The 26,161-nt window shown below is 47.3% G+C and overlaps 2 protein-coding genes across 2 annotated transcripts in view; both read right to left on the reverse strand.

Annotated features, from left to right (window-relative positions):
* ELAC2 (elaC ribonuclease Z 2) overlaps positions 1-17,412 on the reverse strand; it is a 40,369-nt gene extending 22,957 nt beyond the window's left edge. The window contains exons 1-14 of the mRNA XM_077458543.1: positions 17,131-17,412; positions 16,524-16,574; positions 16,374-16,444; positions 15,910-15,974; positions 13,762-13,819; positions 11,623-11,691; positions 11,403-11,495; positions 9,318-9,373; positions 9,142-9,200; positions 6,745-6,817; positions 6,533-6,645; positions 5,353-5,451; positions 3,368-3,506; positions 3,195-3,277 (exon numbers count right to left, since the gene is read on the reverse strand). Coding sequence (XP_077314669.1) covers positions 3,195-3,277; positions 3,368-3,506; positions 5,353-5,451; positions 6,533-6,645; positions 6,745-6,817; positions 9,142-9,200; positions 9,318-9,373; positions 11,403-11,495; positions 11,623-11,691; positions 13,762-13,819; positions 15,910-15,974; positions 16,374-16,444; positions 16,524-16,574; positions 17,131-17,372 — 1,271 coding nt within the window. The 5' untranslated portion in view covers positions 17,373-17,412. The remainder of the gene's footprint in view (positions 1-3,194; positions 3,278-3,367; positions 3,507-5,352; positions 5,452-6,532; positions 6,646-6,744; positions 6,818-9,141; positions 9,201-9,317; positions 9,374-11,402; positions 11,496-11,622; positions 11,692-13,761; positions 13,820-15,909; positions 15,975-16,373; positions 16,445-16,523; positions 16,575-17,130) is intronic.
* Positions 17,413-22,955: 5,543 nt separating this feature from the next.
* LOC143934992 (E3 ubiquitin/ISG15 ligase TRIM25-like) lies at positions 22,956-25,610 on the reverse strand. Its single transcript, XM_077458545.1, has one exon. The coding sequence runs from the start codon at positions 25,551-25,553 to the stop codon at positions 23,976-23,978; it is 1,578 nt and encodes a 525-aa protein (XP_077314671.1). The 5' UTR covers positions 25,554-25,610; the 3' UTR covers positions 22,956-23,975.
* Positions 25,611-26,161: the final 551 nt, after the last annotated feature.

Here is a 26,161-nt window from a genome sequence, read left to right on the forward strand (position 1 = left end):
CTTGCCCCCTCCACCATTCACCAGACACTTGCCCCCTCCACCATTCACCAGACACTTGCCCCCTCCACCATTCACCAGACACTTGCCCCCTCCACCATTCACCAGACACTTGCCTCCTCCACCATTCACCAGACACTTGCCCCCTCCACCATTCACCAGACACTTGCCTCCTCCACCATTCACCAGACACTTGCCCCCTCCACCATTCACCAGACACTTGCCCCCTCCACCATTCACCAGACACTTGCCTCCTCCACCATTCACCAGACACTTGCCCCCTCCACCATTCACCAGACACTTGCCCCCTCCACCATTCCCCAGACACTTGCCCCCTCCACCATTCACCAGACACTTGCCCCCTCCACCATTCCCCAGACACTTGCCCCCTCCACCATTCCCCAGACACTTGCCCCCTCCACCATTCCCCAGACACTTGCCCCCTCCACCATTCCCCAGACACTTGCCCCCTCCACCATTCCCCAGACACTTGCCCCCTCCACCATTCCCCAGACACTTGCCCCCTCCACCATTCCCCAGACACTGGAGACATTTCGGAGACACTCGGGAACGGAGGTGCTGCACACCCCGGTGGCTTGAATTCCACTCATCTTGCGAGACAGCGGCTCACAAATCAAATCAGGATTTAAAAAATTGCTCTTATTGCAAAACGCTGGTTACCCGCGTTACTCGCAATCCGAGGTTCCACTTATAAAGACCCTGAACCCACCTATCCCCCCCCACCCCATGCCAACTATACCCGCTCCTTGTACTTATTACAGGTACTTGTATAGCGCTGACAATTTATGCAGCGCTTTACATATATTGTACATTCACATCAGTCCCTGTCTTCAAGGAGCTTACACTCTAAAAGGCCCCAAATCACATTCCTATACTGGGGCCAATTAGAGCGGAGCCAAGAAACTTACCAGCATGTCATTGGATTGTGGGAGGAAACCCACATAGGGAAAGCATACAAAATTCCAGGCAGGTAGCGTCATGGGTGGGATTCAAAGCGATGACCCCGGTGCTGCCGGGAGGAAGTGCTGACCACTCAGCCACCGTGCTGACCATACTTAACTTGGATCAGCAGATAACCGGGTCCAGGAGCTTCAGCCAGCAGCACACACTCTTGTACCTACCAACTAGAACAACCATACAGCCCCACCAGAAGAGAAGAGGGTTGGAGGTTTGTACAGTAGATCAGCCCACCCTGCTCCCCCTTCCCAGCTGTGACATAGCTAGTCTCCACCCTCTGCTCCCAGCAGTTACTCTGGAACTCTGCACCCCTTGCTCCCCCTCCCAGCTGTGACATAGCAACTCTGCACCCCTTGCTCCCCCCTCCCAGCTGTGACATAGCAACTCTGCACCCCCTGCTCCCCCCTCCCAGCTGTGACATAGCAACTCTGCACCCCTTGCTCCCCCCTCCCAGCTGTGACATAGCAACTCTGCACCCCTTGCTCCCCCCTCCCAGCTGTGACATAGCAACTCTGCACCCCCTGCTCCCCCCTCCCAGCTGTGACATAGCAACTCTGCACCCCTTGCTCCCCCCTCCCAGCTGTGACATAGCAACTCTGCACCCCTTGCTCCCCCCTCCCAGCTGTGACATAGCAACTCTGCACCCCCTGCTCCCCCCTCCCAGCTGTGACATAGCAACTCTGCACCCCCTGCTCCCCACTCCCAGCTGTGACATAGCAACTCTGCACCCCCTGCTCCCCCCTCCCAGCTGTGACATAGCAACTCTGCACCCCCTGCTCCCCACTCCCAGCTGTGACATAGCAACTCTGCACCCCCTGCTCCCCACTCCCAGCTGTGACATAGCAACTCTGCACCCCCTGCTCCCCACTCCCAGCTGTGACATAGCAACTCTGCACCCCCTGCTCCCCACTCTCAGCTGTGACATAGCAACTCTGCACCCCCTGCTCCCCACTCTCAGCTGTGACATAGCAACTCTGCACCCCCTGCTCCCCACTCCCAGCTGTGACATAGCAACTCTGCACCCCTTGCTCCCCACTCCCAGCTGTGACATAGCAACTCTGCACCCCCTGCTCCCCCCTCCCAGCTGTGACATAGCAACTCTGCACCCCCCTGCTCCCCACTCCCAGCTGTGACATAGCAACTCTGCACCCCTTGCTCCCCACTCCCAGCTGTGACATAGCAACTCTGCACCCCCTGCTCCCCCCTCCCAGCTGTGACATAGCAACTCTGCACCCCCTGCTCCCCCCTCCCAGCTGTGACATAGCAACTCTGCACCCCCTGCTCCCCACTCCCAGCTGTGACATAGCAACTCTGCACCCCCTGCTCCCCCCTCCCAGCTGTGACATAGCAACTCTGCACCCCCTGCTCCCCCCTCCCAGCTGTGACATAGCAACTCTGCACCCCTTGCTCCCCACTCCCAGCTGTGACATAGCAACTCTGCACCCCTTGCTCCCCACTCCCAGCTGTGACATAGCAACTCTGCACCCCCTGCTCCCCCCTCCCAGCTGTGACATAGCAACTCTGCACCCCCCTGCTCCCCCCTCCCAGCTGTGACATAGCAACTCTGCACCCCCTGCTCCCCCCTCCCAGCTGTGACATAGCAACTCTGCACCCCCTGCTCCCCACTCCCAGCTGTGACATAGCAACTCTACACCCCCTGCTCCCCACTCCCAGCTGTGACATAGCAACTCTGCACCCCCTGCTCCCCACTCCCAGCAGCTAATTTCCTGCGCTCCCCCTTCTAAGCTCTAATGTAAATGGGGCCGGATCTCCAGGAGAGGGAAAAAGCTGCTAGTACAATGTCTTCTGCTGCAAGAGGTGAGAATGAATCCCTCCGCAGTGCTGCAGCTACAGAGTTCAGTGAGGGATTGTTTTGAAGTTCACTTGCTCTGCTGGGGGAATATGGAAACCCTCCAAAGTCCACGCCGTGGCCAGAAGTGCACATGAAGCTTACGGAAAGGTTTGTTTCCGATGCAGAAGGGCCGTGGCCAATGAAAAGAGATGTGGGCGGAGCTCTTACTTTTCCAAGGCTCCCCTAGTCCGATTTTTTTTTTTTTAATCTTTCTACAATTCAACCCCAAATCAATCAGTAATATTGTTTGGATCCTCCGGCCACGATAATGGAGTGACCACAGGAGACACGCACTCGCCTGTGCCACACCTACCACCAACTACAAAAGGGTAGTGGTGCACAGCTAACCAATGAGGTGTCGGCTTACCTCTGCCATTCCCTGGTCGGTCTCAGCTGGTATTTTAGAAGACATTTGGCTTTAACTCCGCGGACGTCCTTCTCTGCCGCCTCCTGCAAACAAAACCACAGGGGAGACTCTATGGAAGCGGCTCACCTCTCCCCACCGCAGAGCTACAAATCCCAGCATGCACAGCGACTTACCTTCCGAGAGAGGTCAGGCAGAAGTGGGAAGATACGAGGGTGGATGAGGTTGAGCTGGGTCTGAATCCTGTAGGCACTTTGGTTATGGATGGAGGAAACGCTCTCGTTCATGATCAGGTGCTCCGTCCTTGGGCCGAACCTGCCAGAAAGAAAAAAAAAAAAAGGCGGGGCTTCTGGTTACATATAATAGATGACAGGAATCTCCAAACTGCGCGGCCCTTCAGGTGTTGCGGAACTACACGTCCCATGAGGCATTGCAAAACTCTGACATCCACAGACATGACTAGGCATGATGGGAATTGTAGTTCCTGAACAACTGGAGGGCCGTAGTTTGGAGACCCCTGTAATAAAAGAACAACTGCGGCACTGCAATGGCCGGAATCATTCCCACGCTAAAAGTTTAAAACAGAACCCCAACCACCCCCCCCCCCACCACCCACCACCACCACCACCACCACCTGTGGCAAAGTCCCCTTCTACGTCACAGCAGATTATTCTCAATCTCCACCACATAACCCTTCAAAGCTGCAGCAGCCATCTTGAGCCTCCTTTTATTTGCTGTATGGACGACTTCAGTCACCATCAATCTCCTCTCCCTCCTGGGCTGTACGGTCATCGACCCGCCTCTTAAAAATATTACCTTTCTCTGCCAGAATTCATTTCCTGAACATTATAAGAACATCTCCACCATCCCTTCACATATGTATGCTCAAGCAGCTAACGAAAAGCTAAAGCCTGCAGCACCTATTGGCCAACAGGGAACAGCATGCATGTCTAAAGGGATGCTGAGGATGTGTTCCTTCATATAAAATACATTCAAAGCCTTCAGCACCCACTGGGCAGCAGGGAGGAACATGCATGTCTAAAGGGATGCTGAGGATGTGTTCCTTCATATAAAATACATTCAAAGCCTTCAGCACCCACTGGGCAGCAGGGAGGAACATGCATGTCTAAAGGGATGCCGAGGATGTGTTCTTTCACAGAACGCATTAAAAGTGGAAATTTACTCTCCCAACCAACATTTTGGGAGAGTGATTTTATTTTTATTCTCTTGCTGCTAGCATTGCTTGCTGTGGGGGGTTGGCCATTTGACAGGAGGGCGGATGTCAATGCAATATTTTATGTCACTGTATTTGCCCAGCGGTCTTTCAAACGAAATTTTTGGGGAAAAAAATAAAAATAAAAATAAACACACTTCAATGAATAAAAAAACAACAACAAAAAAAACCTAAACAGTAAAGTTAGCCCAATTTTTATTTTTTTTGTTTTAATGTGATGATGTTACACCGCGAGAATCGTGATCGATCTTCTAAGCAAAATTGTGATTCTCATTTTAGCCAGAATCGTGCAGCTCTATTGGTTTGTTCCCAAAGTTATCGCATCTAAAAACTGCGGGATAGATTTATGTTTTCTAGTAATGGTCGCGATCAGTGATTTTCAGTGGGACTGCGACATCACGATGGACAAAAATCGGACACCTAACTGAAAGCTGACACTTTTTGGGGACCGGTGACAAATACAGTGATTAGTGCTAAAAATATGCACTGTCACTGTACTAAAGACACTGGCTGGGAAGGGGTTAAACACCAGGGGCGATCAAAGGGTTAAGCGTCTGCTTACCCAGTGTGGGGGAGGTGCTCTGACCAGTTGAAGGAAAAGACCCGTGTTGCTGCTTAGCCTTTCTTACATATGCAGGATTGTTGTTCTGCCCATGTAATAGGCGGGTGCCGGTGGACATCCACAGGAGACGGTGGCCGGCAGCGCACCGGACCTGGAAGTGTCGGATCATGTACTAGGGTAGGTGATCTGGTGCACAGCGGCTGCCTTGCCGCAGTATATGTACGGTGGGTGGTCCGCAAGTGGTCAAGGTGAAAAAAAAAAAAAAAAAAAAACCCTTCTGCCTTTAGAACCACTTTAATGTTAGACTCGGAGGACGGAACCCGGACATGAAAAAGACGAATAAAACTTCAGTGTAATCGACTTACCGCTCCATCCAGTTCCTGTAGCTGCTGCTCTGAAGAATATGTTCCGGGGTCATGTGGACGATCAGATCGACCCCGCCCTCCGAACTCCCCTCGTGGTGTCTGAAAAACACAAATCAGACCATTCATTCCCTGTGCCGCTCACACTATGATGTCACCAACGCCGCATTCACACCTCAGTGTTTTAAAGCTCCAAAACGCTGGGAGGGGGCGGTGGTATTAAATCAAATAAAGATTCTCCATGGAGACGGGGGATCACATCTCCGCCACAAGTCACCTGAAACTCCAACTGGAGCTCTTTTTGTAGGTTTTTTTGCGGATTTTTATTCTGGTAGACATTAATGGAAAGCACCATTCGAAAGATTTTCTGCTCAAATAAAAATTTTAAATAAAAATAAAAAAAATAGTAATAATAGATGAATAAATAAATGTAAAATAAGTACAGAAATACCCGAAGGAATTATTTTTATTATAATAAATGAATAATAATAATAATAATAATAGCTAAAAAATCTGAACTACATAGCAGCAAAATGATGCAACAGGCAAAAGTTTTCAATATTGTCAGATAAAAAACAAAAACAAAAAAACAAATCCATCAAAGCTTAAAAACGCTGTATTAAAAAAAAACAAAAGAAAAAGAAAAAAAAAAAAAAAAAAACGCACCAATATCGCTACGCTCAGGTGTGAATGCAGCCTAAAATCAGGTAAAGCCGACAACCTCGAAGGATATCCATTGTCCCCACACATGGTTAGGATTAATGTACACGGTATGACCGCGGCTTGCCTAACCACGTCTCCAATATCTTATCTGCTGACCACCGGCTTACTCCCCTCTGCAACCGTCCCCGACTACGTCTTCAGCTGTGCCCTGTCTGCTGTGGTCCGCCTTGATGCCAGCCTGCTGTACAAACCTGCCGCTCCAACATGCGGTACTTACCTACTGTGTCCGGCCTGCTGTACTCACCACTGCAACCTGTGTGCCGTCCCCACAACCATCAGCCCTCCCGGGTCCTACCACCCCCTGGTATCCACCTGCAGAGAGATCTCCACACCTACATCTCTCATCCGCGGCACAGCCGGCAATCCTCGCTACCCACCGCCAGGGACACCGAGCACTCAGACACAAGGAGAGCCCTCTCAGCTTTTTTTTTGGTTTCAGGTCCAGGTACGGGACACCTACCTCTTCAAGGTCTCATTCTCAGTCATGGGAGTTATGAAGTCTTCAGTTGGGCACTCCACCACAAGAAACTTTGGACCCGGGCAGTCCGGACTCAGGACATCAGCAGGGAAAATCTAAATAGTTGAACAGGTATTATTAGTGATTATTATTATTATTATAAAGTGTCTGCGGCACCAAAATGTCCCTCGGGTACCGGGTACCCTCGTTCTCACCTCTTTGCCCTGGTAGGTGACACTTTGTCCAGATTTAAGCTGTGTGATGAGGAGTCCAATCTCTCGGGTCCCTCTGCATACAGAAAACAGGGACAGGCGTGTTAAAAAGTGTGTCAGGCAGGGTGGATAAAAATCAAGGATTTTGTTTAAAGGAAAAAAAATTATATATATATATATATATAGACACACACACACGCACCATTATATATTCTGCACAGTAAGTAGTTAACGGGAACCCTTTGACAGAATAAAAAATAAATAAAAAATCCATACTAGACCCTTATCCAACCAACGCCCCTCCCCCCACCCGATTCCCCCCCACCCCTAAATTAACCACTTGTCAACCAGCCGCCATGATTATACTGCGGCAGGTCGGCTCATTCCTGCAATTCACCGCAGCTGTACGTCGCTCATTGAGAAGATTCTCCCGTGTAGTTCTGGGCGGATTCCTTACCGTTCTCCTGATCATTGAACCTCCACGAGATCTTCCATGGAGCCCCAGACCGAGGGAGACTTATGCCGCATACACACGACCGGACTTTTTGACAGCAAAGGTCCAACGGAACAAGTCCGTCGGACAATTCGATCGTGTGTGGGCTCCATCGGACCTTTGCTTGCCAAAAATCCAGCGGACTTTAGAAATAGAACGTTTTACATTTTTCCACCGGAACGAGAAATCTGCTCGTGTGTGTGCTGGTCCGACGGACAAAAACCGATGCGAGGGCTGCAATTGGCTATGAACTTCCTTATTCTAGTCTGTCGTACGTCATCACGTTCCAATCCGTCGGACTATGGTGTGATTGTGTGTGGACAAGTCCGTCGGAACTCTGCCGAAAGTCTGTCAGAACTAGTCCCTCGAAAAGTCCGGTGGTGTGTACACGGCATGACAGTTATTTTGTGTTTCTTCCATTTGTGAATAATCTGTTGTCTCCTCTCACCAAGCTGCTTGGCGATGGTCTTGTAGCCCATTCCAGCCTTGTGTAGGTCTCCAATCTTCTCCCCGACATCCTTGGACAGATCTTTGGTCTCCATGGTGGAGAGATTGGAATGCATTTGGTTGCTTCTGTGGACAGGTGTCTTTTATACAGGTAACAAGCTGAGATTAGGAGCACTCCCTTTAAGAGAGAAGAGTGCTCCTAATCTCAGCTCATTTCCTGTATAGAAGACACTCGAGAGCCAGAAATCTTGCTGATTGATTGGGGATCAAATATTTATTTCACTCATTAACCCCTTGCTCCCTGGGCACTTAAACCCCCCTCCTGCCCAGACCAATTTTCAGCGCTGTCGCACTTTAAATAACAATTGCACGATCATACAACACTGTACAAAAATGACTTTTTCCCACAAATACAGCTTTCTTTTGGTGGTATTTGATCACCTCTGTGGTTTTTAAGAAAAAAAAAAAAAAAAGACCGAATTTTTTACATTTTTTTTATATTTTGTTATAAAATTTTGTAAACAGGTAATTTTTCTCCTTCATTGATGTACGTTGATGAGGTGGTAGTGATGGGCACCGATTTCTTACACTGATAGGCAGCACTGCTAGGTGATACTGATTGGCACCACTGGTGGGCATTGATAGGTGGCACTGGCAGGGGGTACTAAATGGCACAGAGGAGGCAGATGTGCCTCCTTCCTCTTTCGGGACCAATATCCCTTTAACAAGCCGGTGATTGGCTTTTTTTTCTTCCCATGCCGTCAGCATGAGAAGGAAAAAACAAATAAATAAAAAACGATCACCGAGCTTTTGTTTACATCATGTGATCAGCTGTCATTGGCTGATCACATGCTAAGGGGCCGGGACCAGCCCCTTACTAGGATCGGTGATCAGCCGAGTCTCAGTGATCACAGAGGAGGACGTCCTATGGCGGCCTCCCGGGAATTGAGGTCCGCGCTGTAGCCGTCATTCAATGGCTATGGCCCGGACCTCAAGTGGTTAAAATGCAAATCAATTTATAACTTTTTAAACACATGTTTATAACACATTTTTCTGGAAATTTTTGTTGTTATTCTGTCTCTCGCTGTTATAATAAACCGACCAATAAAATTATAGACTGATTGTAGGTTTGCCCACTGACAAAGAAACAAAAATCAGCAGGGGGTCAAGTACTTTATCCCCCCCTCACTGTATTCTGGAGGCGGCACTAGCTCACTGCGCATCTTGATTGGTTCTCATAGGCCCCTGTGTTCTATGAGGATTTTTCCAGTGTGATCATCACTATTATAACATTCATCATAAACTGCATGCGCGGTCCTACCACAGGGTCACTTGTAAGGCTACAATTGCTTCTCCTGACCCGTCTTGTTAAGGGATTTGCCAGCTGCTGCTTTATGGAGGTTTTCCCACCCTTACAACATACAACATATAAAACATACAAACATATAAAACATACGTACACAGGAAGTCCGATCTCCTTCGCTTTGGTAACCAGGAAATGTCCTTTCCTGTCATTCACCTTACAGATGAGAAAAGAATAACGCAATGACACGCGGGCTCAAATAAACATTCAAATATTTGGCAGCGTCATTATTGCGTGCGCAAATCACGCCCATTGAAACAGAACGCTCCTCACCTTACAGACATAAGATATGACACACGGGGGGCCTCTGTCAGCTGTTCTTTGGTGGGCTACAACAAAATGGAGGGAGACCAATTTAGAGGCCTGCATATAAATCAGGACCGATATCCCCCCCCCCCCCCAATCACAAAATGAACCCCCTAGCAGATCCCCCGATATACGATAAAATCCCACACTAGTACTACAGAACTCATTCATTACTATGGAATTCTTCCTTAATGGTTACAGAAAAGTTAAGACCCCTTTTCACAATTAGGGTGCTTTACAGGCGTTATAGCACTAAAAATAGCGCCTGCAAACTGCCTCCCATGTCACCCCAGTGTGAGCGCCCGAGTGCTTTCACACCGCGGCGGTGCGCTTGCAGGATGGAAAAAAAAAAAAAATAATAATAATCCTGCAAGCAGCGTCCTTGGGTCGGCGTATACAGCACTTCACCTCCCCCGCCATTGAAATCAATGGGCAGCGCTGCCAAAACACCTGCATAGCGTCTGCAAATCGCAGCGGCGATTTTAACTCCTTGATAACCCCTTCTTTGGGGTTGAAAGCACCCTGCTCCCACCCGTACAGCACCGGTAAAGCGCCGCTAAAACGAGCGGCGCTTTACCGCGGTCTTCATTGTGAACAAGTGTTACTAAACCTAAAAAATAAAAAAAGTTTTGTACCTTTCTGCATTGTTTGCATTAACCACTTCCGGACCGCCCGCTGTCATATGTCGGCACTTTAACGGATGACAGATGTTATGGCAGCAGACAGCTGGAGGTCGGCTAACTGCATATCTCAGGTGTAGATCTTGGTGACTCCGTGCCCCCCTCCCCCCCGGGTCCCGACTCACCAGCAGTAATCTTTACATGTGCCCGGTATTAAATGTAGATTGGCATCTGTCATCAAAGTCTAGGGCTGTTGGATGTAATCAGTATATGAGTGAAAAGACGCTTCTGAATACTCCCAGTGGGAGGGGCGAAACACGTCAGCTGAGGAGACCAAGGGACAGTTGTTTGAACGCCAAGGCGGCATTTTTCTGCACGATTTTTAAAAGTTTGAAGTGTAACAATTTTGGATTTTTATAACTAAAATTAGCAGTATTACACTATAGATCCTTCTCTCTTCATTGCCACACGTCTAATATGGAGATCCGATCACCGGGAGAGTTGGGGGAGGTGATTATATCTGAATATGGGATATACCAGACATCTCTAATATATCGGTGGAAAGAAGGTGATATTTTCACTCATATACTGATTACATCCATCACCTTCCTTCCAACGATATATTAGAGACGTCGGGTATATCCCATATCCAGATATAATCACCTCCCCGACTTTCCTGGTGATCGGATATCCATATTAGACATATGGCAATGAAGAGAAAAGGATATGTAGTATAAATACTGCTAATTCTATTCATAAAAATCATACATTTACATCAAACTTTTAAAATCGTGCAGAAAAAAACATTGCCTTGGCACTCAAACAACCGTCACTAGGCCTCCTCAGCTTGACGTGTTTCGTCCCTCCCACTGGGCGTCTTCAGAAGTGTCTTTTCACCCATATACGGATTACATCCAACATTCCAGCCTTTGACGGGAGAAGCCAATCTAAATACCAGAGCATTTAAAGATTACTGCTGGAAAGTGGAGATCCAGGAGGGTGGGGGGCATGGAGTGTCACCAAGATCTACAACAACTGCATCATTTGCACAAGTTGAACACACCATATGATTATATTGATGGACTCTATATGATTGCACTTTGTTTTGCACTATAATTGCACTGAGCGCTTTACATGGTCAAGTAATATTTTATTGATTATACGGATGTAGGCACTTTCTAATACATTGTATTATTGGTTATTAGATCAGCACCGAGTAGAACATTCATATTTTCCATCACTTGGGGTCTTTCACTACAGCAGCCCAAAGCGCACATTTCCATTGTTATTCAATGTTATCTACAATCGTCTCCATTGGGCGGGTTTTTCAAACGTATTGACATTGGAAATAAGGAATCGGTCACACAGGCGACGTACGATCGCACAACGCCTACAGAAGTGACCGGAGACACTCAGCATCCCCTCCTCCTACCTGAAGATGTCCTTCCATCCCTCGGACCTCCAGCCTCCGCGGAGGGACTCAGGTCCAGAGGCTGAGCCGGCAATTCTTTTCCACTTCCATTACCTGAATAAAAACAAGTTTAGAACATTTCCTTCCCATTTTCAGTGGATTGAAAAGGTCACATCCGTAGTTTTGGTATCAGAACCAGGAAGGAAGGAAGGAAGGAAGGAAGGAAGGATCGGTCACTTACTGAAGATGGGAACTTGGTGAACGGTCATTGTCTGGTCTTTGTACACGGGATCGGTGTAAGGATGCACCTCTGCAGAACACAGGAAATCATTTTAGTGCATTGAAATCAGAATTTAAAGGAGGATCTGCACTCTGCTCACATAATTTGTAATAAAAACATCTTTGCCATTCTGAAGCTTCCCTCCAACCACTTTGCATATTATTTTATATATACTGGGATTCTGTACTTGCCAAATATGCTGCAGGAATCTCCCTCCACTCCACAGCCTGGTTGCAGCCATTTTAACTGTGGGCAGCTGAAGCTGCTGTCTGTTCACTGCCTGGGATTTATACAGGGGCACACAAACTGCTGGCTCTGCAGCTCTCATTGGCCCTCTTATGACTCACCCCCCCCCCCCCCCCCCAGCAAGCTCTAGGCCAGTGATTGCGAACCTTGGCACCCCAGCTGTTTTGGAACTACATCTCCCATGATGCTCATGCACTCTTTAGTGTAGTTGAGCATCATGGGAAATGTAGTTCCAAAACAACTGGGGTGCCGAAGTTCGCCATCACTGCTCTAGGCCAAGGGTAGGCAACCTCGGTCCTCCAGCTGTGGTGAAACTACAAGTCCCATGAGACACTGCAAGACCCCGACAATCACAGGCATGACTCCTAGAGGCAGAGGCATGATGGGATTTGTAGTTTCTCCACAGCTGGAGGGCTGAGGTTGCCCACCCCCTGGCTCTAGGCTAATGACCAGACAGGAAACAGGAAGTGGGCTGTATAAGAGATTTACTGGCAGGAAAAAATAAATAAAAAGTTAATGTTTTACTATCCAAAGATAAAACAACAGGGGCAGAAGATTTAAAAGATGGAAAGATCAAAAAAACGACTGAAGGTTCCGCTTTAATCCCCAATTCTTTTGTACAAAATAAAAGAGGAGGTAGCAAATAAAAAACCAAGCCCCACAATTGTGTGCACCAATGTAATTCCACAAAATATACAGTGCTTATCCAGCTGAGCTCTGGAAGGTTTTACTCCCCCCCCCCCCCAATACCAGGCCATTTTTTTGCTTTTTAGCACTGTGCTACTTTAACTGGTAATTGTGTGGGTGGTCATGTGACTATTTACGGTGCCCCACAGATGAAACGCAATCAGTTGGAGCCCCTTTGGGGCATCATCACATACCGGAAGTGACCCGGGAATACTGATGGCGGGCCAAGTGGTTTTATACAACGTGCATCGCCTCTTTACTAAGGCAAGTTTGTTTTTGAGCAAATAAATTTACTACACTATGGGGAGGAGCGGAGATTTGTTTGTTCTCACACGGATTTGAGCCAATAGATATCTGGAGGAGTCCATATGGCGTCGGGTCCAGGAGGTTTACCTTGGTGTTCTATGAGAAGTGCCGTGGTTATAGGTGATTAACATTTGTGTTTGTGTTGACCGCTCTGAATAAGGTGGCGGGGGGGTAACTGTGGTCTGGTAAACTGCACCTTTTATTATCTTTCGGTGTTGCTGTACATCTCGAGTAAGGATTGAAGCCGCGCCCCTGTAGAAGGGACGTTCTTCGGTTTTGTTACTTTTTGATTCATTTACACATTGGACACTTTCTTTCACATTAAGCTTTATGACTGTATAGAATATTTCTACTTTATATCATTTTTCTTATGCATGAGGCTTTGAGAGAGAATAATCCTCTATTCTACATTTTGATACTAGAAGATAGATAGATATATATATATATATATATATATATATATATATATATATATATATATATATATATATATATACATATACATACATACACACACACACACATTATATATACGTGTGTGTGTGTGTGTTTTTTTGTGGTTGCAGCTTTACCCAATTTGTGTACCATTTGCGCAGTTTCCAGTATGAATTTGATATCATAGTTTTCACACAAAGTTCCGTTTTGGTAACATTTGATCATCGCTGGGCTTTCAATTTTTTATTATATAAAAAGGAAGAAAAAAAAAAAAAAAAGAATGAAAATTTTGAAAAAATATAATAAATTTTTTTCACCTTCTGCTATAAAACATATCCTGATATTATTAGTCTCAGGCTGCCGGGGAGGAGTGGGGGAGGTGAGGAGCGAGCATCTGATAACAAATCACACAGCATGTAGTCTTACCGACATTAAGGCCATCTAGGGGTCCACAGTAGGTCTTGATGGCCTGCAGGAGTTTCTCCTGTTAACAAGGAAAAACAAAAAGAATGACAATTCTGACCACACTCCCATCTAACACAGAAGGGAAACCTCTTCACAAAGAGCCGTCCTGTATGGAGGACATTGGATACTTACCTATCCTGCTGCGCACAACCCACAAATGCTGTGCAATCACCCCGCAGAGGCTGCAGGGAGACCGACACTTCTCCTAAATTCCATCTATTCCCAGAAACGCGTTGGGGGAGGGACCGGACATGTGACGTCATTGCACACGCAGGTGGGAAATCTTGTAGCGCTCTCTGGGACAGAGATGTGAACACCGTACACCCTCCCCCGCTCGCCACTGCGCCTACCTACCTCCGGGGACGCTGCGCTTTTAAAGCCCACACAGCCAATGCAGGGGTCCAGAGATGTGAAAGCTGCCCGTATCTTCTGGGATGGATCAGAGCAAATCTGACTGGTCCAGTACTGGCACATGGCCACTTTGACCAATTGCTCTGATCCTTCCTGGCATCCTTAACCCCTTCCCACTGCCACCTCCTGGGCCTTTAAGAGGTTCTAAAGCGGGGGGGGGGGGGGGTGTCTCAAACTTTGCTCCCAGTTCTGGGCATAGATACCCGAGCCACCTGCAGGTATCCACACCACCACCCTCCCCCCCCCGCTGTCTTCTGGGGGTCACATGGGTCCCAGAACACAGCGGGGACCAGTGTGATAGCGCAGCGCGAGTTGCGCATGTGCAGTAGGGAACCAGGAAGCGAAGCCCCAACTTCCTGATTCCGTTACCGAGGATGGCGGCGGCAGCACCCGAGAGCCGAGGGACGGATCGGCTTCGGGTGAGGACATGGCGGGCGCACTGGACAGGTAAGTGTCCTTATATTACAAGTCAGCAGCTCCAGTATTTGTAGCTGCTGACTTTAAAAAAATAAAAATAAGAAATTAGGCGGAGCTCCGCTTTATTGAACACAGTGGGTCACCCTCAAGACACGGCACCAGAGGGAGCGCCCCCTGCCTTCTCTCCATGAACAAAAAGTGCCCTCTGACTGGACGAGGTGGAGGCTGTGATATCACCACTCACCTTGTCAAACCAGAAACACTTCTCATACATTGAGAAAATACACAATGTTACCAAAAGTATTGGGACGCCTGCCTTTACACACACACACATGAACTTTAATGACCCCCACAGCACCCCCCAGTCTTAGTCCGGAGGGTTCAATATTGAGTTGGCCCTTTGCAGCTATAACAGCTTCACCTCTTCTGGGAAGGCGGTCCACAAAGTTTAGGAGGGTGTCTATGGGAATGTCTGACCATTCTTTCAGAAAAGCATTTGTGAGGTCAGGCGCTGATGTTGGATGAGAAGGCCTGGCTCGCAGTCTCCACTCTAATTCAGTGTGTCTATGTGAATGTTTGACCGTTCTTCTAGATGAAGATGTAATTTATAGTCTCTATAGGTAAAGCCTTATTATGGGATCACCCACAGGCACAAAGACACAAGGGGAGTTTACTTTCTAATTAAAATTCATGTGTGTAAATGGGGGTGTCCCAATACTTTTGGTAAGATTGAGAAAATACACAATGTATGTGAAGCGTTTCAGTTTTGACAAGGTGGAAAGGCGAGTGGTGACATCACAACCTCCACCTCGTCCAATCAGAGAGCACTTTTTGTTCATGGAGAGAATGCAAAGTGTACTCCAAATGGTGCCGTGTCTTGAGGGTGACCTACGGACAATATAGTGTAGGCTCCCCAATTGGCGCCCATGCCAACACAGGATGGCACATACATACATACATACATACATACATACATACATACATAGGTGCAAGCTGGACAAAGAAATGAAGTAAGAATGATCATAGCTAAAATTGAGCTTTAAGGTTCCCATGGGGGTGGGTCTGGCAGCTCTGCATGGGAGCCAATCAGCTTCTTCAATGAAGCTTTGACAAAAATCCCTCTAAGCTGATTGGTTGTGATGCAGATCTGCAGCAGATCCCGTGTGGACCGGTTTTAGTACATCTCCCCCTACACAAGATGCTGCATTGTGCCCATCACACCACTATGACATCACACCACTATGACACAACAATGGAAATATAGAAATGTTGACATTTTACCAACTGAGGAGGTCCGGCCACCACACAGGATGGAAGTCCGACGTCCCTCAAGGTCAGCAGCGTTCCTACAGAGGGGGCAAAAGAAAGACCGAAGATGAGGAAATATTGGGCAAGTCAAAAATGATATAGAGCAGGGATACGCAATCAGCGGAGGACCTCCAGCTGTTGCAGGACTACAAGTCCCATGAGGCATAGCAAGACTGACAGCCACAAGCATGACACCCAGAGGCAGAGGCATGATGGGACTTGTAGTTTTTCAACAGCTGGAGGTCCGCTAATTGCAGATCTCCGAATGGAGTCTGTCACCGGCATTAACCCCTTGCCAACCCCCCCATATGGTGACGGCACTCCGACCCGCCCTGATCGGTAATAGAAGGACTGAGCGTTCTGAGCGAGGAATAAACGCAGGAAACGCAGTATGGCCCGTCCAATGGCAGAGCTTCACCGCCGATCACATGACTTGCCTGATAAACCACCCACATTGGCCCAGTTCATCCGGGTCACAAACAAGGCGTTCAGACGGGACAACTTCAACCTGCGATGGGAACATACAGAGAGCGTTAGATTCTTCATCATCCCACCTGCAACCAATCAGAAGAGGGAAGAGATCTTACTTGTTCTCATGCATCAGCCTCTGCGTCCCTTCTCCACAATTAAAGAGATACCTACAAGAGAGAGGAAACACAGGCGATGACATCACACAGAGGGGGCGAGGGGCCAATGGCGTCACGGGGGGCAGGGGGCCAATGGCGTCACGGGGGGCGAGGGGCCAATGACGTCACGGGGGGCGAGGGGCCAATGACGTCACGGGGGGCGAGGGGCCAATGACGTCACGGGGGGCGAGGGGCCAATGACGTCACGGGGGGCGAGGGGCCAATGACGTCACGGGGGGCGAGGGGCCAATGACGTCACGGGGGGCGAGGGGCCAATGACGTCACGGGGGGCGAGGGGCCAATGACGTCACGGGGGGCGAGGGGCCAATGACGTCACGGGGGGCGAGGGGCCAATGACGTCACGGGGGGCGAGGGGCAATGACGTCACAGGTGGCAATGACGTCACAGAGGGCAAGGGGCCAATGGCGTCACGGGGGGCAAGGGGTCATGACATCACAGGGGGCAAGGGGCAATGACGTCACAGGTGGCAATAGCGTCACAGGGGGCAAGGGGCCAATGGCGTCACGGGGGCCAATGACGTCCCAGGGTGCACCCCTCCCCCGCTCACCGGTCGTGCTCGGAGAAGAGGTAGAGGGAGGCCCCGGTGTCGCGGCTCCCGGAGCCCAGGGCCTGTACACAGAAGGTATGGGGCCCGCAGACTGCGGCGCTTCCCCGCTTCTCCTTGTTCTTGATGTGTCGGAGGGTGATTTGGGGGACTTTGCTCTTGCGGGTAGAGAAGGCCCGAGCCTCGGCCTGGGACATGATGACAGGCCGGCACAGGCGCCTCCACATCAGGTCACGGATCCCCATACACGCCGGAGACTGGCCGCTCTACCGGAACACGTGCTTCCGGCCGTCCAATCAGAACCCGGCCCTCCGTGTGACTGACAGGCATCCCCCCAATCAGAGCCCAGCTTCCCGACTGACAGCCAATGGGAGGGCGGCGATCCGGGAGCCTGGCAACAATCTTCCAATCAGACGAAAGTCTTCAGAACTTTCAACCCATCGCAACTCACTTCCTCTACTAATACCCCGCCCCTTTCATCCTGGGAATTGGGAATGATGGGACTTGTAGTTCTCTGGGATCTGGGAGAATGATGGGACTTGTAGTTCTCTGGGATCTGGGAGAATGATGGGACTTGTAGTTCTCTGGGATCTGGGGGAATGATGGGACTTGTAGTTCTCTGGGATCTGGAGGAATGATGGGACTTGTAGTTCTCTGGGATCTGGAGGAATGATGGGACTTGTAGTTCTCTGGGATCTGGAGGAATGATGGGACTTGTAGTTCTCTGGGATATGGAGGAATGATGGGACTTGTAGTTCTCTGGGATCTGGAGGAATGATGGGACTTGTAGTTCTCTGGGATCTGGGAGGGATGATGGGACTTGTAGTTCTCTGGGATCTGGGAGGGATGATGGGACTTGTAGTTCTCTGGGATCTGGGAGGGATGATGGGACTTGTAGTTCTCTGGGATCTGGGAGGGATGATGGGACTTGTAGTTCTCTGGGATCTGGGAGGGATGATGGGACTTGTAGTTCTCTGGGATCTGGGAGGAATGATGGGACTTGTAGTTCTCTGGGATCTGGGAGGAATGATGTGACTTGTAGTTCTCTGGGATCTGGGAGGGATGATGGGACTTGTAGTTCTCTGGGATCTGGGAGGAATGATAGGACTTGTAGTTCTCTGGGATCTGGGAGGAATGATGTGACTTGTAGTTCTCTGGGATCTGGGAGGGATGATGGGACTTGTAGTTCTCTGGGATCTGGGAGGGATGATGTGACTTGTAGTTCTCTGGGATCTGGGAGGGATGATGGGACTTGTAGTTCTCTGGGATCTGGGAGGGATGATGGGACTTGTAGTTCTCTGGGATCTGGGAGGGATGATGGGACTTGTAGTTCTCTGGGATCTGGGAGGGATGATGTGACTTGTAGTTCTCTGGGATCTGGGAGGAATGATGTGACTTGTAGTTCTCTGGGATCTGGGAGGGATGATGTGACTTGTAGTTCTCTGGGATCTGGGAGGGATGATGGGACTTGTAGTTCTCTGGGATCTGGGAGGGATGATGGGACTTGTAGTTCTCTGGGATCTGGGAGGGATGATGGGACTTGTAGTTCTCTGGGATCTGGGAGGGATGATGGGACTTGTAGTTCTCTGGGATCTGGGAGGGATGATGGGACTTGTAGTTCTCTGGGATCTGGGAGGAATGATGTGACTTGTAGTTCTCTGGGATCTGGGAGGGATGATGTGACTTGTAGTTCTCTGGGATCTGGGAGGGATGATGGGACTTGTAGTTCTCTGGGATCTGGGAGGGATGATGTGACTTGTAGTTCTCTGGGATCTGGGAGGGATGATGGGACTTGTAGTTCTCTGGGATCTGGGAGGGATGATGTGACTTGTAGTTCTCTGGGATCTGGGAGGGATGATGGGACTTGTAGTTCTCTGGGATCTGGGAGGGATGATGTGACTTGTAGTTCTCTGGGATCTGGGAGGGATGATGGGACTTGTAGTTCTCTGGGATGTGGGAGGGATGATGTGACTTGTAGTTCTCTGGGATCTGGGAGGGATGATGGGACTTGTAGTTCTCTGGGATCTGGGAGGGATGATGGGACTTGTATCTCCGTTGTCTTCGTTCCACTTGGGTACAAGTCCAGGAGGCTTTGCGTCATGCTAACGATAGGTACAGACTCCATGCTGACCGCAGACGCCTGCCTGCGCCTTCCTACCAGGTTGGGGGCGGGGTCTGGCTGTCATCTCCCAACCTCCGGCTTCGTGTTCCCTCACTGAAGTTCTCACCTCGGTTTATTGGGCCTTTCCGTATCCTTCGCAGGATTAACCCAGTACTTACGCGTTGGACCTTCCTCCTAGTATGCGCATCTCAAATGTGTTTCATGTCTCCTTATTGAAACCGTTGGTCTGTAACCGATTTACCACCTCGGTGTCACGTCCTCACCCTATTCTGGTTGAGAACCATGAGGAGTATGAGATACAATCCATTGTTGACTCCCATAGGTTCAGTGGGCGCATACAGTACCTGGTGCATTGGAAGGGGTACGGTCCGGAGGAACGCTCCTGGGTTTCATCCTCTGATGTACATACCCCTGTCCTCCTCTACGAGTTCCATAGATGGTTTCCCCTCAAGCTCGGTGGCCCTCCGAGGGAGAGGGGTCATTGAGGAGGGGGGGTACTGTCAGGGCTGGCTTAGTCCTTCCTCCTCTGGGCTGGCCGCTCAACTGTTGGCTAATTGCCAGCTCTCTTCTCTTTCCACAGTTACCAGCTGTCCCCGATGATGCTCGTCTGACCTGCCTATTTAAAGCCTTCCAGCTCACTCTTTCCTTTGCCTTTGTGTTGGTCACGTCACAAGGAACCATCTCCTGCTGTTTGTTTCAAGACTGGCTTGCTGACATCCCTCCTGGCTTCTTATCCTGCTTGTAATTGCTCTCCTTGGATCCCTGACTTCTGGCCTGGCTGATTACCCGATCTGGTTAATGAACTTTGGACTGGCTGACTACCCGATCTGGCTACTGGACTCTGGCTATGCTTGACTACGCTTTTTCCTATTTACCTTTTATTTTTATTAATAAACAAGTGTGATTTGATTGTACTTCTGTCTCTGTCTGTTTCATGGTTCCTGACAGAGGAGAATCAGTGCACCTATAGCAGAGATTCATTCACTATTGTCACACAACTGGGTGGGCTCGGGGCGCAGTGCGTGCTCTCCCAACTTTTTTTTTTTTTTGTAAAGCCAATTGGAGCCTCAGGCTCTAATCATGTGTTTCATAAAAAAAAAAGACACATTGGAATCAATGTGTCCGGCGCCCTGCATGTAGTTTGGAGGGGGGGGGGGGGGGGACTCATAAATAGGGGTGGCGTGGCCCTGCATGTAGATCAGGGGGCTGGATGCATGAATAGGGGGCTGCTCCCCGCCCTGCATGTAGATTAGGGGGGCAGATGCATGAATAAGGGGGGCGGCGCCCTGCGTGTAGATTAGGGGGACGGACGGATGAATGGGGGGCTGTGCCCTGCATTACAGGCTGCCACTCCAGTGTCTTGAAAAAGTATTCATACCCCTTGACATTCCCCACATTTTGTCACAACCAAAAACGTAAATGTATTTTATTGGGATTTTATGTGATGGACCAACACAAAGTGTCATAAAATTGTGAAGTGGAAGAAAAATGATAAATGATACAAATAAATATGTGAAAAGTGTGGGGGGAGTATTTCTATGGCTCCCCCTTTTTTTCAAGTCACAATAACAGCTTCACCTCTTCTGGGAAGGCCGTCCACAAGGTTTAGGAGGGTGTCTATGGGAATATTTGATCATTCTTTCAGAAGAGCATTTTTGAGGTCAGGCACTGATGTTGGATGAGAAGGCCTGGCTCACAGTCTCCTCTCTAATTCATCCCAAAGGTGTTCTATGGGGTTGAAAAAAAATGGTTTCGGTGCATCTAGAGTTGCCACCTCATCCCTTTAAAGCCGAACACATATGAATTACACGGGTTCTGAGGCTGATTTAATGCAGATAAGGAACCGAGTGAGTTTACTTACCACCCTAATCGGCCACAGAACCCGAGCAATTCGTGTTCAGATTTAAAGGGATGAGGTGGAAACCTCGCCTGGAAGATCCCCGGACCCCCAAAGGGTCTTCCTATTCTTACTTCAGGAATTGTTTTGTTCTTTTCCCCCGTCTAATGCTTCTAGATCAGAAATATTTATCCTGGACACCTACAGATTTCCAATAACTGAGAAACAAATTCTGCAAATCAGAAATTGTTACCGTACATTAAATATTGCTTTTGGCGCATTTTGTCGCCCCCCCCCCCCCCCCTGCAGAAATTGCCGTCACCTCTCACCCCAGCAAAGCGCAGTATTGGAGCAGAGAGCGCGCAAATGTCTACACCCAGCCGTGGACCTTTACCACCACCTCATGGTACAAACAGGTAATACAGAAAACTTCCTTTTTATATTTTTTTTTGGTAAATGAATACATTTTATTGTTTTGTTGTGGTAACAAAATTAAACAAATAGTATAAAAGTAAAAGTAATACATTGAGAACGATAGCATACAGTACATCAGGGTTTGCAACTGCACATGTCATGAAAAAAACAAACATAAAAACAGAAGAGTACAAAATATTTGTTTTTGTTTCGAAAGAAAAAAAAAATAAAAAAGAAAAAAGTTAAATGATGATAGTTTTTAACAAATCCACACAGCAGGATAAAGATCTTTGTTTTCGAAAAGTGGCAGTTATTTTCGACCTAGAAACAAAAGATTTTAAAACATAACCGTCACATGACTGAAAATAAAGAGGCTCACCCTTGTGTTATAACTAGACACGTGCAATTCGCTACAAATTTGTTTTTTGTTTTTTTCTTTTCGATGAAATTCGTTCATTCGGAAATATTTGAATTAACGAAAACCCATTTAGAATTCATTAAATTAAAAAATAGGAATGAAAATCGGAAAATTCAAAAGAACAAAAATCCAAAAATAAGAAAGAAAATCCGAAAACGTTGAAATCCTGAAATAATAAACGACTATTACTAACTATTAAAATTATAGGTGTTGGAATTTCCTTTCAAATTTGGCTGTTAGACAACGTAACAAATACAAATTTATCCAAAAGTTACGAACTATCTGAAATAATGAATGACGCATCTAAACGAATGCAATGTAACAAATTAATAATAATAAACAATAATAAAAAGGTATTATTATTATTTATTATTATAAATGTATTGCATTCCATTCATTTAGATGTGGCATTCATTATTTCAGATAATTTGTTATGTCGGATAAATTTATTACGAATATTTGAAATAATTACTAACTAATAATAACTTGACTATTACTAACTATTAAATTTTAGGTATTGGAATTTCCTTTCAAATTTGTCTGTTAGTGAACGTAATGAATACAAAATTTATGCAAAGTTACAAATTATCCGAAATAACAAATGCCGCATCTAAAGGAATGGAATATAACAGATTACTTTTTATTACTATTATTATTAATTAGTTCCGATCCATTTGTTTAAATGCGGCATTCTTTATTTCGGATCACTCATAACTTCGGATACATTTGTATTTGTTACAGCCACATTTTCTAAGGAAATCCTAATACCTTCTTATTAATATAATTTAATATATAAAAAGAAATAAAATACAGCGCTAGAAAAAAAACTTTAAAAAAAGAAAAGCTGCAACAAAACACCATCAAATATCACCATGGAAAACAAACATAAAATAAAAAATAAAAAAAAATATTGGTGTGCTAGCTAGCGCAGTAATATTTTTTATTTTAATATAATTTAATAGTCATTTATTATTAATTAGTTATTATTTCGGATTTTTTAATTTTCGAATGTCAATCATAATGAATGACCCAAAAAAAAAAAAAAAACGAAAAGTAAAAACAAAAACGAATGAAACCAAAACAAACACATTTTTCGGCAGTTCACATGTCTAGTTAAAACTTTTTTGATTTGAGACTTGTATAGATAACATAATAATAATGTATTTGGCAATTGTGTCTTTTCAATTTGCTAGAGAGTTTTAAAAATGATATAGGACGAAAACAACAAGAAAAAAGGTACAATATTCAGGGTTAGCTATTAATTGCAGCATCAAATTAGGATTCTTCACACCTATCTAGAATTAGTATTATATTATTATTGTTGTTGTTATTTCCAGGCCAGTCTATTAAAGCGGGAGTCCGCCATTTTTTTTTTTTTTTTTTTAAAAGCCAGCAGCTACAAATACTGCAGCTGCTGACTTTTAAAATAATGACACTTACCCGCCCAGCGCGCCCGCAATGTCGGCACCCCAAGCCGATCTCTCGATCGTCTCTCGGAAGCTGCCGCCGCCATCTTGGGTATGGGAATCAGGAAGTGGAGCCTTGCGGCTTCATTTCCCAGTTCCCTACTGCGCATGCGCGAGTCGCGCTGCGCAATAAGGATGGTCCCTGCTGTCTCTGGGATCCGTGTGTTTCCCAGCAGGCAGCGGGGGACCTTCGGAAAGGGGCGTACCTTCTGCAGATATCTATGCCGGAAGTGGGTGCAGATACCTGTACTGTACAGGTATCTGCACCCCCCTCCCCCCTGAAAGGTGCCAATTGTGGCGCCGGAGGGGGGGAGGGTTCCAATGAGCGGAAGCTCCACTTTAGGGTGGAGCTCCGCTTTAAGTTACTAATTTTGTGGTGTAATGCTTGTAAGATCACGCCAAAACTCCATGGTTCAAATGGAGTATCAGTCTGAAATCGAATCTCTAATTGCCATTTCTAATTTTCTTTGAATCTAGGAGCCAGCTAAAAAAGTTAGGAGCCAGTTTTTTTTTTTAACCCCTTGCCTACTGGGCACTTTGGCTCCTATGGGACAAGGCACCTCCACTCATAGTAGCAGGAGAACTCTTAAACTAAGTTGTGATCCTTACAAAGGCACTGGACCCAAACACATAGAATGCAGCATAAAGGGGCTCGGTGAAGGTGGCGGTGAAGGTGTGGAGATGTTTGATGGGGTCACACAATTCATAAAAGGATACTTGTCCTGCCTCGTAGTCTACATAGGCCCTGAATCTATTGCAGGAAATATTGTGAGACATTATAATTTCTCGCCGGTTATGTATAACTGAATAGCGATTGTTGGAGGACTTCGAGAAACACCAGGACTTGTCATTACACCCCAAATAAGAAGGATCTCCTCTCCTATCAATAGACCCACAGGACACTCCCAACCTCCACTCCCCACACTCACTCATCTGCATTTCCCACAAGTGTTGTCCTGAAGAAATACACGGGGTGCCTAAAACTTGGGAACAGTCCTGGAATCTTTCCGGCGAGTCCTCATGTGATGAATCTGGTGCTGGTTTTATCCAGCGTGCCTCTTTTCCATTCTGGGATAGACGGAGACTTTTAGCTGCCGTGTTGCCGTCAAGTTTGTAGGAAAATAAGTAAATGTTTTTCTCTGCCGAGGTTATAATATCAGATAATGTAGAATGTAACGTCTCGACCATCACAGTCTCATGCAGATTTGCAGCCTGGAATATCTTTAAATACTTATCTTCAATACCATGGTCTTTCTTTCCATCATCAAAATAAACATTTTTCTTTGATTCCCGTACAACAGTCAGAGGATCGGTCAAGTCGCACAGCTCCTGAATGCGACGCATCTTCCTATGTAACTCATCCATCCTTAATTTCATTTGCTGGATCAGCTGTGAGACGGAACAGGTCGCCCGCTTTTCTTCTTTGGAGATGTTGGCAAGGACCGCTTTCTCCAGGTCATCTAGTTTGGTCCTGAGGTCACTAAACATGGCAGTGACTTTCTTTCTTTTACCAACTGCTTTACCTTTTATACTTTTTATGTGTGTTTGCAATCTCTGGACCATTTTCTCAGTTTCCGCTCTGCTAGAGGTCATATTCTGAAGAAGGTTTCTCAGGTTCTGCTTCTCCCTCTCAGAGGCCTGGTCCAGTGACACCACTTGATGTTCTTGGTGGTTTCCATCGAGCCTGCAGGTCACACAGATGCAGGAAGAGTCCTTGGTGCAGTAGTATTTGAGGACCTCTTTGTGAGTGGGACATTTTCTGTCCTCCAGGGACATGGTGGGATCCACCAAGACGTGTTCTGGTGAAGTTTTGTGTTTTTTTAGGTGTTTGCCGCATAGAGAAGCCTCACACTGCAGGCAGGTCTTTACCGCAGGAACAGAAGAGTCACAATAAGTACAGAGGACCCCAGTCTCCTCCTGAGCTGGCCCAGCAGGAAAAAAACACTTGGATATGTTGTGGAGAGTTATATTCCTCAGCAGCACAGGTCTTTCCGGAAACTCTTCTCTGCACTCCGGACAGGAGTAGACTCCGGACTCCTCCTGCTTCTCCAACACACAGTTCATACAGACCTTACAGAAGTTGTGTCCACATTGCAGAATTACAGGATCCGTATAAATACTATGACAGATGGAGCAGCACAGATCTTCTCTCACATCTACAGACGCCATCGTGACAAAAATGCAGAATTGAAAGTGAAACGTTTTTTTTTCAGCTCAGAATGCTGCTCCCTTCCTCATTCCTAGGTGTCTCTGAAGAAGGTGGGTCCAGCACATGTATTGGTATGTTATCGTCAGAGAAGAAAGGTCGGGTGGGGAAAGTTTCGAACCAATGGCCAATTACGTGTACTTCAGGCTCTTCGCTATTTCAGTTCTGGATTCCCTATCCCGGGAATGCTGTTTATTTTGCTCAATAAATAGGATGTTAGGATCTCAGACAGCTACAGAAAGGTTTCCTAACACAATGGAAAAAGCAACATCTAATCCAAATGATCCGAGTCTCGACCATCATGTGTAGGAGCCTCTGGTGGTGGGTCGAAGAAAAATCCCCATCTGAGTCTCATCCGTTATCATGGACCATAGTTACTACAAATGCCAGTGACCGAGGCTGGGGTGCGCCCTGCAACACCACCCAAACCCAGGAGCGGTGTACAATATCTTAGCCCCTGTACACACGGTCGGAGATTTCGACAACCAAATCCGTCGGATTTTGTCCATCGGATCTTATCTGAAACTGTTGCATACACACGGTCGGACAAAGTTGTCGAAAAATCCGATCT

Source organism: Lithobates pipiens, unplaced genomic scaffold (assembly GCF_037356315.1).
Source record: "Lithobates pipiens isolate NorthernLeopardFrog02 unplaced genomic scaffold, aLitPip1_a1.2 Scaffold_28, whole genome shotgun sequence".
In the NCBI taxonomy this organism is placed as follows: Eukaryota; Metazoa; Chordata; class Amphibia; order Anura; family Ranidae; genus Lithobates; species Lithobates pipiens.

Excerpts from the sequence above, each read along its gene's own strand:
- LOC143934992 (XM_077458545.1), bottom strand. The coding sequence starts at position 25,553 with ATGGCGTCTGTAGATGTGAGAGAAGATCTGTGCTGCTCCATCTGTCAT.